The sequence below is a fragment of the Vitis riparia genome, chromosome 8, assembly GCF_004353265.1.
Source record: "Vitis riparia cultivar Riparia Gloire de Montpellier isolate 1030 chromosome 8, EGFV_Vit.rip_1.0, whole genome shotgun sequence".
NCBI classification, from domain to species: Eukaryota; Viridiplantae; Streptophyta; class Magnoliopsida; order Vitales; family Vitaceae; genus Vitis; species Vitis riparia.
The window spans coordinates 17,281,800-17,294,176 of record NC_048438.1 but is presented as its reverse complement, the minus strand read 5'-3'; the positions used below and the strand labels follow the sequence as shown (position 1 = coordinate 17,294,176).

Sequence of the window (12,377 nt, the reverse complement as noted above, 5' to 3'; positions counted from 1 at the left end):
TGTTACTGGGGCAAGATGCTTGTTTCTTTTCCTTTATATGCGCTGGTGTAGAATGCAGAAATATGCTCTTACCCGACTGAACCGTGATTTGAATAGCAGAATGTAGTTTGATTGATATTAGGTATTGGCCAACACAGCGGTTGTTTTAAGGTTCATGTGGTGCTTTTTGAATTATCATTCACCAAATGTGTATAATCAGCCATCTAATTGACAATTTAACTTTCATTAGTAGCATTAAATCCAGCGCAACAAAGAACTAATTAGCCATGAAAAATGACAAGTCTGTATTGTTATCACATGCTCTGTTTCTATTTCTATTTCAAAATTAAATATATTTCTGCAATAATCTGATTGCCCATTTCTGTGTGGCCATGGATGGTTAAAATTGGAATTTTGCTGAAAGAGGTAATTGCCTTATGGTTGGTTGAATTGCCTCATCTTTGATTTGGTGTTTCGAACATAGGCATAAATCTAAAATGTATCTAAGTAATAGGGATCAGAGCAATTCTCTTTGCGTTTCAGTATTTCAGGTGATGCTGAAACTAAGAGTCTGTTTTGTTTTGTAGTGATTCTAGAAAGCGTATTTCATATTTTTAATACTTAAAAATTTTCATTATTCAAATGTTAAAAATGGTAGAAACGTTTTCTAGAATCAATCTCAAATGCACTCTAAACGGAACGAGTGTTGGTACTGTTAGAATAACCTAGATGAGGTATGAAAGTGGATGGAAGTACAGGAATTATAGCTCCCTTTGAATTTTTTTCATTTTGTAATAATACCAAGTTCTTTCACTTGTAGATGCCAGGAAGGTAAAAGAGCATTACCATATATTCTATAATGGATCTCATACATGAAGTGTGTCATGAGTAATAAAAGACAAAATATATTTAAATTGCCCTTTAAAAATGCCATGGATACTGACTGAAAGAGTACACAAATAAATGAACTGATGGAGTTAATCCAAAATGCGAAAACTCAGAACTGCCATGTCTGTTAATGATGTGTCAATTATCATAGCATATGGCTATCGATGGGACTCTTATGTTTTTTCCCTCTTCCTGCTAGAGCTTATCCCATATAGCTGCTTTTGTAGAGCATTTTTTGACCCATAACAAAGTTTGGTTGACAAGCCATGCTCAAGAAACCCCAATTGGTTTGATCGTGCTTGTAAGTCGGGTTGTTGCAGTTATGTTCTTGAATGCAAATGTATGTTGAAGTAGGTCAAAAGATCAGAAGATCAGAGAAACGATCCAAATGTTTCTATCCGTTTGTGTTTTTTTCTGTTTTTACTGGAACAGAGCAAGAAAGAAAGGGAACATCATGTGAGGAGGGGTAAAAGCAGGAAGGGAGGAGAAAGAGGAGGAATAGGCCAGTATGTATGCAGTTTAGATCTCTTTATTCTTTCTTTTTCTTGTATCAATCCATTGTCACGCTATTAGTATGAAAAGATTCATGAAACTCGTGTCTTTTTTTTATTACTTTTATTTTCTGCTGCTGTTTGGTCATCACCACTAGGGGGTGCAGGAGTATTGTAAACAGGGTGATCACACTTATTTCGCTGGGTGTGAGTTATAAACCATTTTATAGATGTGATGAGCATGTTTTATTCTAATATTCCTGCTAGGCTGTCATGCGTCTCGTGAGTCTTTCTACCATATACATCTTAAGGTTGATTATTTCCGAACGTTGTCACTTTCACAGCACCATTTTTTTTCCTTTGTTTGGTTTTATTCCTTTGTTTGGTGACATTAGTAGGCAATTGTCACCATCTGAAAAAAAAAATATATATATATATATATATTTAAAGAAATGTAAATATAAACAAAGGCAATAAAATAAAATATGAATAGAAAACTAAAAAAGCAACTAAAAATATGTTTGGTTTGAAAAAAATAAAAATAAACTTACAATTAGAAGATTATTTTTCTATATTATTTTAGTTTTTAGTTGTTATACATAAATTTCTAAGAAAATGTTTCAATATTACTTTTCTTTTTCCAAAATTGAAAATGCTGTTTGAAAATTTGTGACTGGTGTCAAGTACTAGTTGTTGTCTGGGCATATTGGCATATTTTTTTATATCAGTTCAGAACGCGTTCGAAGACCAGATCCAAATGCCTCAAGGCTCAAAAATGTTCAAAATGAAAGATATGAATAGATTGATGATAGGGGTGGCAAGTCAGGAAATTAATATGCCTCAATGATTTGAGTTCAGAAAGAAGAAATCTCCTTTCACACATCTAATTGAATCATCACTCTTGCCGCCAGCACCATCAGAAAAAACAGCTAAACTCTATAGAATATCAATCAAAAAGTTCTAAATACATTATTGTAACCCACCTTGGCCTGAGACATTCATCTCGCATTATTTGAACCTAAAATCCCATCAACTGGAACAACCAGAGATAAGATATCAAAGGTGTTCCACTGAAGAATGAGAAAGGAACAAATCAAGATAAAAGCCTCGTACAAACAAGTTGGGTTTAAAAAGGGACTCGAAAGGAAAACCCTAGCGAGTGCCTTTCAATGGATATTGTTGATATAGCGCAGCTATGACTCGACACGCTTCCATGGCGGATATGGAAGGCGATCTTAAGGGCTGCGCCTACGGAGAAGCAGAAAAATTTTTAAAATAAATAGATCTTAAGGGCTGCGCTTACGAAGAAGGCGAACAGATAATTCGACAAATCAAAACCCTAGAACGCCAGCCCTAAGGTCGGAGAAGGGAGATTATATAGGGCTTCTGTTTTGATTAAATGACAAGCTTACCCCTGCACGTTTTATTCAATGACCCTTCTGTGCAGGCTTCCTGGGCCCTGGGCTGTGGGCTTAAAGTCGGTCGGGTCAAGATACATAAAGCTCTGGACTGGTTGGTCCAGAGTCTAGTCACATAGGATTGGCTTTGGACTTTCAAGGATGCCCAAACGCTTCATTAACCGTCTTCTACTCACGGTAGGCTCACTGATGGTATATAGTTTTGTTTTATTCGATTATTTTTAACATTAGTATATAAAATAGATAGCTTTATATTCTTAGTAAAATAATTCAAAATTTTAAAACCGCGTCTCAGGAGAAAATTTTATATTATTTTTTTTATATAAAAAAAGTAGGCCAATTACAGGAGGAGTTCAGTGCCTAGCACGTGCTCAGCCAGATGCATTTTCCAGCGAAGTTCAGAGGAAATGTTGAAGGATGAGATAGCTCCATCACCAGATGAAGCATCCCCAGACGAGATCGTATCGCTGGCGCTTGAAGTACTCCGGAGTCCGGACCCCACGAATCAACCAACCTCCCCCATTCCATCACACCAAAGGCCGACCAAGCCGTAGAATCTTTAGCCCAAGCGTGTTGGAAGTGATTTCCATGCGACCGTCCTAAATTGCCCAATCATTTCCCTTTTTCTATCTTGCAATATTTGAAGCTAGGAAAAAAATTATTGTAGAATATTTATGGAGCTTCATTAAATTTATAATCCGTTTAATAGTAATTCTAGAAAGTGTTTTCAATATTTTTAATACTAGAAGGATAAAATCTAATAACTCTTAAAAATAAGATGGGCCAGGATATCCTGTCCCATGCCAGGGCGTCGTCTTATTCTTATACATTGAAAGAAATCCAACCCCAATTGAAAAGCTAACGGGCCAGTCCACTAGTCAAAACACATTATTTTGGTAAAACCGTAGGTTGGGACTTGACAGAAAATATGAAAGCAATGGGTGTCTGAGAATTAATAATTTAATACAGCTGTTTAAAAGTGGACTAGACCACGATTGTGAAAACTTTGTCCCAAATGATAAGAATAGTATCGGCCCACGAAATTTACCAGAACATTGGTGCCCACTGGGTCACACATGACACACAATGACGTAAGGAAAGCAAATTGGGTTTTCAAGTCAGTCCAATCCAATCAATCCAGCCATCAAACCGCATTACGAGAGCTTGAACAAATTTGAATGGGAATTGCATGGTGGTATACCAAAAGCAAGTCATGACCACATTGATTGTACATGTCTATCAGGACCATAGAATATTATCATCCCAATTACTCCACTTCTACAGGCTTCACACGTGAAGAAGAAATTGCCCCCAGAATTAATGAGAGAGACCCTGACCCCCCATGTTTCAATTGAATTTGGAGCTAACTAAAAGCCACTTTCTAGTCTTCTCGGTCTCTCACACACAACGCACGCGGATTCTCTTATTTTCCTTTGATTTCGTTTCTTGATTCTTCCCCCTATGCGCGTAAGCCAACTTGCGTGACTTTCTCTTTTAACTTTAGAAGGGTCTAAGACTTGAGTGTGGTTTGACTTCGCTGGACTTTCTATTTCCTCTAACCTTTTCTCACGATTCCCAGCACCCACCACCCTCCTTTTGTTTTATTTGTCCATGTATTCTGTTTCCACGACATCTCAGACCTCTCTTTTTTTCCTTTCTTATGATAAAATAACGGGGTGTGGAAATAAAAAATAACAATGATTTTTAATTGACAAATACATAGAGATCGTGTTCCACGTTTGGTCGTGCACATAAATGTGTATTATAAATGCTTTCTAACCACCTGCTTCTTCGAAAAAAACCAAACACATATCACCCCTTACCCTTTTCTCATAATCCAAACGGTCCTAAATATTTTCTCATAAAGTTTGAACATTTGGGCCAGGAAAAAATAAGGGGAAGAGAGATGAGAAAGTTTTGTGCTGGGAAAGTCCTCTGAAAGCCACACTGAGACTCCGAGTACCATACGTGTGAAGGATGAAAGACTTGAGAGGTTTTCATCTTCGTCAACCTTATGGGTCCCTCCTTTCTCTACGTGCCAATGCCCAGCAACTTCATGATCACAGCATGCTTGGAGAAAATCCTGTGTCTCACATTCATATATTAATTGATGAAAGACTGCCCTCACACATACATGCATGGGTACCTTCTTCTTGTCTCTTTGAAACTTCTCATCAATTTGGAGGACAACATTGTTTACTATATTGTGTAGAAATTAATATAAATATGGTTTTTAAGGTTGAAGTGCCATGTTGGGCCGAAATTTAAAAAGATTTTGATTCAACGACTGTGGTAGAAATCTAACAAACCTTAAAAAACTTCAACTTAATTTCATGTTTGTCACCAAATCTCACTCGTCTTTGACAAATTTGGGACTCAAAAATTTTGTAACATTTCAATAATTTTTAATGAAGTAGATGATAAAGGAAAGTTGGAGGAAGATCATGCTCTATCCCTGGAAGCCACAATTACAACACAAGATTCCTATAAAAAAAATACTAAATAAGGAAAATTGTGTTAACTTTGTGAATTAGGTTAAGTCCCATTTCTTATATTTTGCAATAGATTTCATGTATATCACTTGAGTTAAAATTACGAACCTTCGAAGAAAAAATGTTGACTCGGTGAATTAAGTAAAATTTCATTTCTTACATTTTGCAATAACTTTCATGCTTGCGACTGATGTTAAAATTATGAATTTTTAGTTTTTAATTAATAATCTAACAAAAAATGTGTAATTCTATTAATTAAGTAAAACCTCGTTTCTTATATTTTGCAATAACTTTCATGTATATGATACAAGTTAAAATTATGAATTATCGGTTTCTAATTAATAATCCAAGAAAAAAAATATTAAATAAGGAAAAATGTGTAATTCCATCTATAAAATAATTGTTGATTGCCATAATTTTTTATCGTTAAATTGTTTATTTGTTATAATAGCATATTAAATCAAACTACTCACAAGAAGCCTAAAACAAAATCAAAGTCTTGATGCTTAGCATGGAAGTCATCTTGTTGACCTTGTAGTTTGTGCTTAACCAACTTAATTATTAATTTATTATTTAATTTACTCTATGGGTGTTTTAATATGCTTGTGACACATCACATTACTATTTATTTATTTTTTTTACTAAACTACGTCATTGGAGTGAATACAAAGGAAGTCTACCTAAAATTTTGATTCCAGCCCTAACATTTGAGTTGAATTACAATCTAAAAAAAACATACGTAATTTTCAATTAGTAAATAAATAATAATAATAATAATAATAATTACTAGGGTATTTTTTAATTTAAATAATAATATTATTAAAAATTAGTATTTCATGAAATAATTACAATAAAAAGATTATTTTTTAAAGAATGATTTTATTTATAGAAATCATTTTTTTTTAATAATAGATACTTCGCTTTTTATCTTTTATATGCAAAAAAAAATCATATTTTTAAATGGTAATTGTTTTTATAATTGATGTTCCATCTTTTTAGTTTTTATTTTTATCCCATTTTAGATAAAATCATGTTTTTAAAATAGAATTTTAATTTAAATATAATTATTATTACTTTTTCAAAGGCATGTGCTAAAAGACCCGATCGGTTCATGTTTGAGCTCATTTGAAGAGAAAATTCAATGTCATCTGTCTTGCCGTTGACATATGTTGCAAACAATTTCAAAGAAAGAAGATGCCTTTGGCTAATAAAATCTAAGATAGACTCAATCAACAGCCTCATTTATTAAAGCAAAGACCATTCAATTCTAATTCAACCATCTGTTAGCACCATTCACGTCATGCTAGCATGTTTCGCTGTCATTTTAGGAGTCGTTTTTGACTTAAAAAATATTTTTAAAGGAAAAAATGTTTAAAAAAATTTTAAAATTATTTTTAAAAATCACTTATAATAAGAATGAGGTTAATAATGATTATACATAATACTTAAAAAAAATTATATTTCAAGTGATAGAAAGGTTAAAAACATTGTTTATAATCACTGTGAAGTAAATTCTAAGGATATATTTGAAAGTGATTTTAGAAAATATTTTTAATATTTATAACATTTGAATGATAAAAAATTTCAAATATTAAAAACGTTTTTTAAAATTACTATCAAACAGATTTAGTAATTCTCTTAAAAACACTTTTATTAAAAATATTTCAAATAAAAATATCAACAAACATACTCTTATTGGAAGGGAAAATGTGATATATAATAATCTTGTATTTCTTTTTATTGCTAATACATCTATAGGTCCGATTTTTAAAAATAGTACAAAAAGAAAGAGGGAAAAATAGAGTAATGTTAATGAAAATGACACAAAGATAAATAGAAAAATATAATATAATTATGAGAAAAATTGAAATAAAATTATAAAAGTGAAGTATCATGATTTTTTGTTTTTCTTCAAATTATTATTTTTATTCTTAATTTATGTGTTGTCTGGATCCTGAAAATTATCAGGCATTTTTTTTAAAAGGTTAGTTGAAAATCTGATTTATTGTATTTAGTTGTAATAAAAAAATAAAATTAAAACTAAATGCTTTCGACTCATTATTTTCTATTTAGAAAAGAAAAGTAAATTTATTTTTATTTTTCAAAATATATTATTTTTTTATATTTATCTTCATATTGTTTTTTCCCCCTGGCACCAAGACTTGGACCCCTGGTGATAAAAACCTTAGCATCCTCTGTATCATAATCATAACAAGTAGAAACCATACATTAATTTTTTCAGAAAAAGGAGAAAAGGGGGAAATAGTATCAGAAGTAACGCCACTTTCGGTGGGGAGAGGATGAGTTACAGTACTTGCGAGTTCAGATCCATTCTGTGCACCGTAGAGAAATTCTTCAATCTAGACCGTCCAAGAGTTGGAATGAAGATATCACACTTCATACAAACCACTCTGGCCAATGTGACCGTCAGATTTGGGAAGTTCGCAACCCAAGCACAGAGCTACAAGTCAACAGTCAAGCTCGTGTTTGGTTTATAGTCAACAAGATCAGAGAATCGAACGGCTGGAGTGAGGATACTAAGTAGGGTGCATGGGGTAGTGGGGTACGTATGGCAGGGTTATTGACCTATTCCCTCTTAAGGTCTTGTACTGTACGGGTGGAGAGGTAGCAGAGGACAAGGATTGTCTTCCACACAAACGCGTGGAAGTTTCCAAGCAACCCCTTCCTCTCAAACTTTCTCATTTTACTCGGAATCGTCTGATTTGCTCTTTTGCCTAACACTTCTTCATCATTTTCATCTCTCTCCTATATATTCATGTGGAGAGAAACTTACGTGAAAATAAAAACAAAAGAAGAAAGAGAGAGAGGATATCTCAGAGCTGAGTTAGATACTTTACAGAGAGAGAGAGAGAAAGAGGGGGAGAGATCTAAAAATGGAGGATATGCCCCCAGGGTTTCGCTTCTTCCCAACGGAAGAAGAGCTGGTTTCATTCTATTTGCACTACAAGCTTGAAGGAAGGAGACATGACTTGGACCGGATGATGGGTCGGGTTATTCCGGTTGTGGATATCTATGATCACAATCCCTGGGATCTTCCACGTTAGATTCTCCTCCTTCCTCCATTTCCCTCATTCTTCTTCTTCTTCTTCTTCTTCCTTTTCTTCTCCATGTCTGTTTGCTTAAATGGGTACTTCATGAAATGGATATCTGTTTAATTTCTAAAGGGTCTGGATTAATCTTGTCAATAACGGTTGCCATGTATGTTTTTTGAATACTTTTTGTTTCATACAATATTCAGTCATTACTTTTTACTTTCTTACGGGTTACTATGGTTTCGTTCTCCCATTTTGTTACTTAAAATCAAACAAAATTTATAACGGACAATATCTACACAAGTGATTATAGTTTTTAATTTGAAGATAACATGGAAGGAAGAATTTTTTTGTTTAAATTAGGAATGATTCTCACTTGAAATGGATGTAGGTTTCTGAATTTTCTGTCTTTAATTTCCTTCATTTGTCCAAAAACAAACCTAGCATGAATTAAACATTAGAAAAAGGAGGAAATCTGCAATATGAATATTGATGAGGGTTTAGAGAATACATTGTCATGGAAAATGACTTATAATTACATTTTCTTTTTCCTGAATCACATGTGGGTGCAGAGATTTCGGGAGATTTGTGTCATGGAGATCATGAATGGTTCTTCTTCATTCCAAGACAGGAGAGAGAAGCCCGTGGAGGAAGACCCAATCGACTCACAACTTCTGGATACTGGAAAGCTACTGGATCTCCTGGCCATGTTTACTCATCTGGCCAAAACAGTCGCATAATTGGCGGAAAGAGAACCATGGTTTACTATGAAGGAAGGGCTCCCCACGGAAGAAAAACTGAATGGAAGATGAACGAGTATAAAGCCATTGATGGGGAAGCTGCCACTTCAAACACTGCAAATCCACCGGTATTCACCATAGCCAATCAAGCTTTATATCCCATGCTTTTGATTTCAAGTTATTGTCCTCGATCAGCAGGCAAATTATATGGGCTAGCTAATTTAATTCGAATTAATAATATTTATAGGGTTAAATATCTTCAGCTCAAAGCATGCATTAATTTGTCGTGAAGCTGAGAAACAATTCTTGGAACCCCTATCACCCTCCATGACCCCTTGTAGATATCCATCCAATCCATCATAATTAACCAGATGTGAATTCTAATCAAGTACTTGTTCAGAACCCAAATTTCATGTGTTTTGTCTTGTTTGTTTGCAGTTACGACAAGAGTTCAGTCTGTGCCGAGTGTACATGAAAACCAAGTGCTTGCGAGCATTTGACAGACGGCCTTCGGGAGCATTGGGTCGCGAAGCAGCTTCTGGGCGAGCTCGTGGGGATGAAGCAGCAGCAACGTCTCGCCATCAGAACCCTCAAATGGTGGAGAGAACAAGCTCGCCTGAGAGCTCATCCTCATCAGGAGACCATGCCAATCCCTCTCAAACTGGGGAGAGCAGCAACTGGGAAATGAGCGCTGATAATCCACCTCTCTGGGAATGGGAACAACTGAATTGGTTCTAATGAACAAGATCAAAAGAACAAATGGAGAAGATAAATTAAGTAGAAGCTGCAACTGCACAGCTTGACCTAATGAATAAGAATAATCTCATTAATTTCTTCTGTAAGGCCAAGGATAGCGACCGTCTCAGCCATTTCTTGATCAGATGTAACTGATTTTTCTTTCCTTTGTATTTTCTTGGCCAGACAAATTAACTAGATGTTCAGTAAATTTAACTTCAATATATCATCTGCGTACGAGTTCTTGTGAAAGTGGATGTGGTGTATAAGATTTTTCTCTTTTTTCTTGCTTTCTCAAGGAAGAAAAGAAATGAAGCAAATAAAGCTGGAGGTGTTTTGTCCTTGTTTTATTTGCAAGTGGGCATCAGGTCTTAGTTCTTAATCTTCTTCTCTGAATCTCTGCTGATTATCTTAGGTTTAGGGTTCCCCACATGAATCAAATTGTTTCAGAGAATTTGATGTAGGAAGAATAAAATGAAATAAAAATGACAAGTATATATTTGCATAATTATTTTATTAGAGAAATTAATTTGAAAAGACCATCCTTTAATCGCAGTGCTCCACAGCTTCAACTAAATATAAACATGATTTTCTTTGGTGGTGAAAATCCAAAGGAAAAATGTTACCCAATTTAAATTGAATGACAAAAATGATTTTTTTTTAATTAGAAATTTCATTTAAAAATAAAATATTTTATGTTCAAAATATATAGATTTACTTTATATTTTAAAAAAATTACTTTTCAAAATTTTAAAATTTGAGGTGATAATTTTCCTTTCATACCTCACTTTTTTTTAAATAACTTCTATAATTATTAACTTTTCCATGTCAATTTTAAGAATTTTGGTATATGTAAGAGTTAGTGCCATTTTTTTTATTCTAAACACAAAAAATGGAAATGATTTTTTATTTAAAAATAAAAACTCGGAAGTATATTATGATGATGCTTAAATAAACTTTTATTTTATTAATAGCTAACAAAATTTTATTATAAGAAATTAAGAATATGTTTGATGGTGTTTTTAATGAAAATGTTTTCTTTTAAAATATTTTTAAGATAATAATTTATGAAATATTTCTTTAAAATCTTTCCAAAACATTTCGAGTAACTTTTTAACGTTATAAATAAATTTTTAGATTTTTAAAAATGTTTTTTAAATTTAATCAAATACCTTTTTCTTTGTGTTAAAAGCATTTTTTTTTTTTTTTTACGTTAAATATGCTTTTGAATCATTACAAAATGGTCTATAAATATATCAGTTATAATCCTAACTTTTTATTCTCAAATATTTTCTTTTATCAGCCAAGTTTTGGTTCTCATCAAAGCCGTACACTAGTCTAGATTGAAATTACCTTGGCTTAAGGACAAAATTAAGTTTCGGGTTAGATTGACCAATTGACCAACTTACTTGATTTGTTGATGATTTGAGTCTTAATGTCATGGAAGCTTCCTGCCTCATGCAATCTCATAGGAGGGTCATTTGGAATAGGATGTGATATTAAGTCTACTTATTTTATTTTATTTATGGTAAAAGAAAGAATTTATGCAATTTATATTTTTCTATATTTTAATAAAACAAACTTTAAGATATTTTCATTTTTTAAATAAGCAATTTATGGCCTATTTGATAATGCTTTCAAAAACAATTCATAAATATTTATGGAAACCAAATTTTGTTTGCGAACATAAACATGAAAAAACATCCTTTTTTTTATTTATTCTTTATGAAAATAATGTGCACTGATTCACAATATAAAAATTGTCAAAATATTGCTTATATTTTCAATGTTTCTCATAATAATAATCTACACAAAAATACATGAATACCTTCAATTTATTTCTTAAAAAAACTTCAATTTTTTTTTTTAAATTGTTTTCAATTTTAGAAAAATTTCCAAACAAATTTAGGTTAGAAAATAATTTTCTATCTTAAAGAATAAAAAATGTTTTCAAGTAATATTTGCTTATTAAAAGACATATATATACCTTAATCGTGGGTCAAATTTATGGTTTTTTAAAATTTTAATTTTATTTACTCATATGTTCTTGAAAGGTCATATTTGGTTTTTGAAAATTTTGAAAGAGAATGTTAAAAATAAAAAATAAAAATAAATAAAAAAGAATGAGGGAATGTAAAAAGAAAAAAAAAAAAGAAAAATGGTAGGAAAAGAAAATTTAAAAATATATTTAAAGTTAATAAATTGATTCTATATAATGATTCAAACTCCTACATTTTATTTTACATTTTTATGTAAATATTAAATAATTTAAAATACATAAAATTTTAATAATTTATTTATTTTTCATATTTATCTTAATACTTTCTTAAAAAAAATCAAATTCCATCATATTTAAAATTAATAAAATAAACTATTTGTTTTTTTAGCCTTTTTAACTCTGTTGCATGCATGTGTGGACCTAAATGGAAAAATATTTATTTATTTATTGATACTTCAAATAAATGGACCCCTTTTTTGAACTTAGAATGATCCGAGTAAGCATAGAGGGTAAGAGCAATGACAATACCTAGTTACGGCGGCCGGAGGCATGGCTTGTGTGCGTGCGCTCATCGGTGGTAGA

The 12,377-nt window shown here is 32.3% G+C and overlaps 1 protein-coding gene and 1 non-coding gene across 2 annotated transcripts; one reads left to right on the top strand and one right to left on the bottom strand.

Moving 5' to 3' along the window:
• Window positions 1-2,170: 2,170 nt before the first annotated feature.
• LOC117921360 lies at window positions 2,171-2,268 on the bottom strand. Its single transcript, XR_004652321.1, has one exon. It is a non-coding gene; the product is annotated as a small nucleolar RNA Z266 (small nucleolar RNA).
• A 5,813-nt stretch (window positions 2,269-8,081) lies between these two features.
• Window positions 8,082-10,146, top strand: LOC117920040 (NAC domain-containing protein 90-like). Its single transcript, XM_034837389.1, has 3 exons — window positions 8,082-8,328; window positions 8,894-9,189; window positions 9,500-10,146. Exons 1-3 carry the CDS (start codon window positions 8,163-8,165, stop codon window positions 9,797-9,799), a joined length of 762 nt encoding a protein of 253 aa, XP_034693280.1. The 5' UTR covers window positions 8,082-8,162; the 3' UTR covers window positions 9,800-10,146.
• Window positions 10,147-12,377: the final 2,231 nt, after the last annotated feature.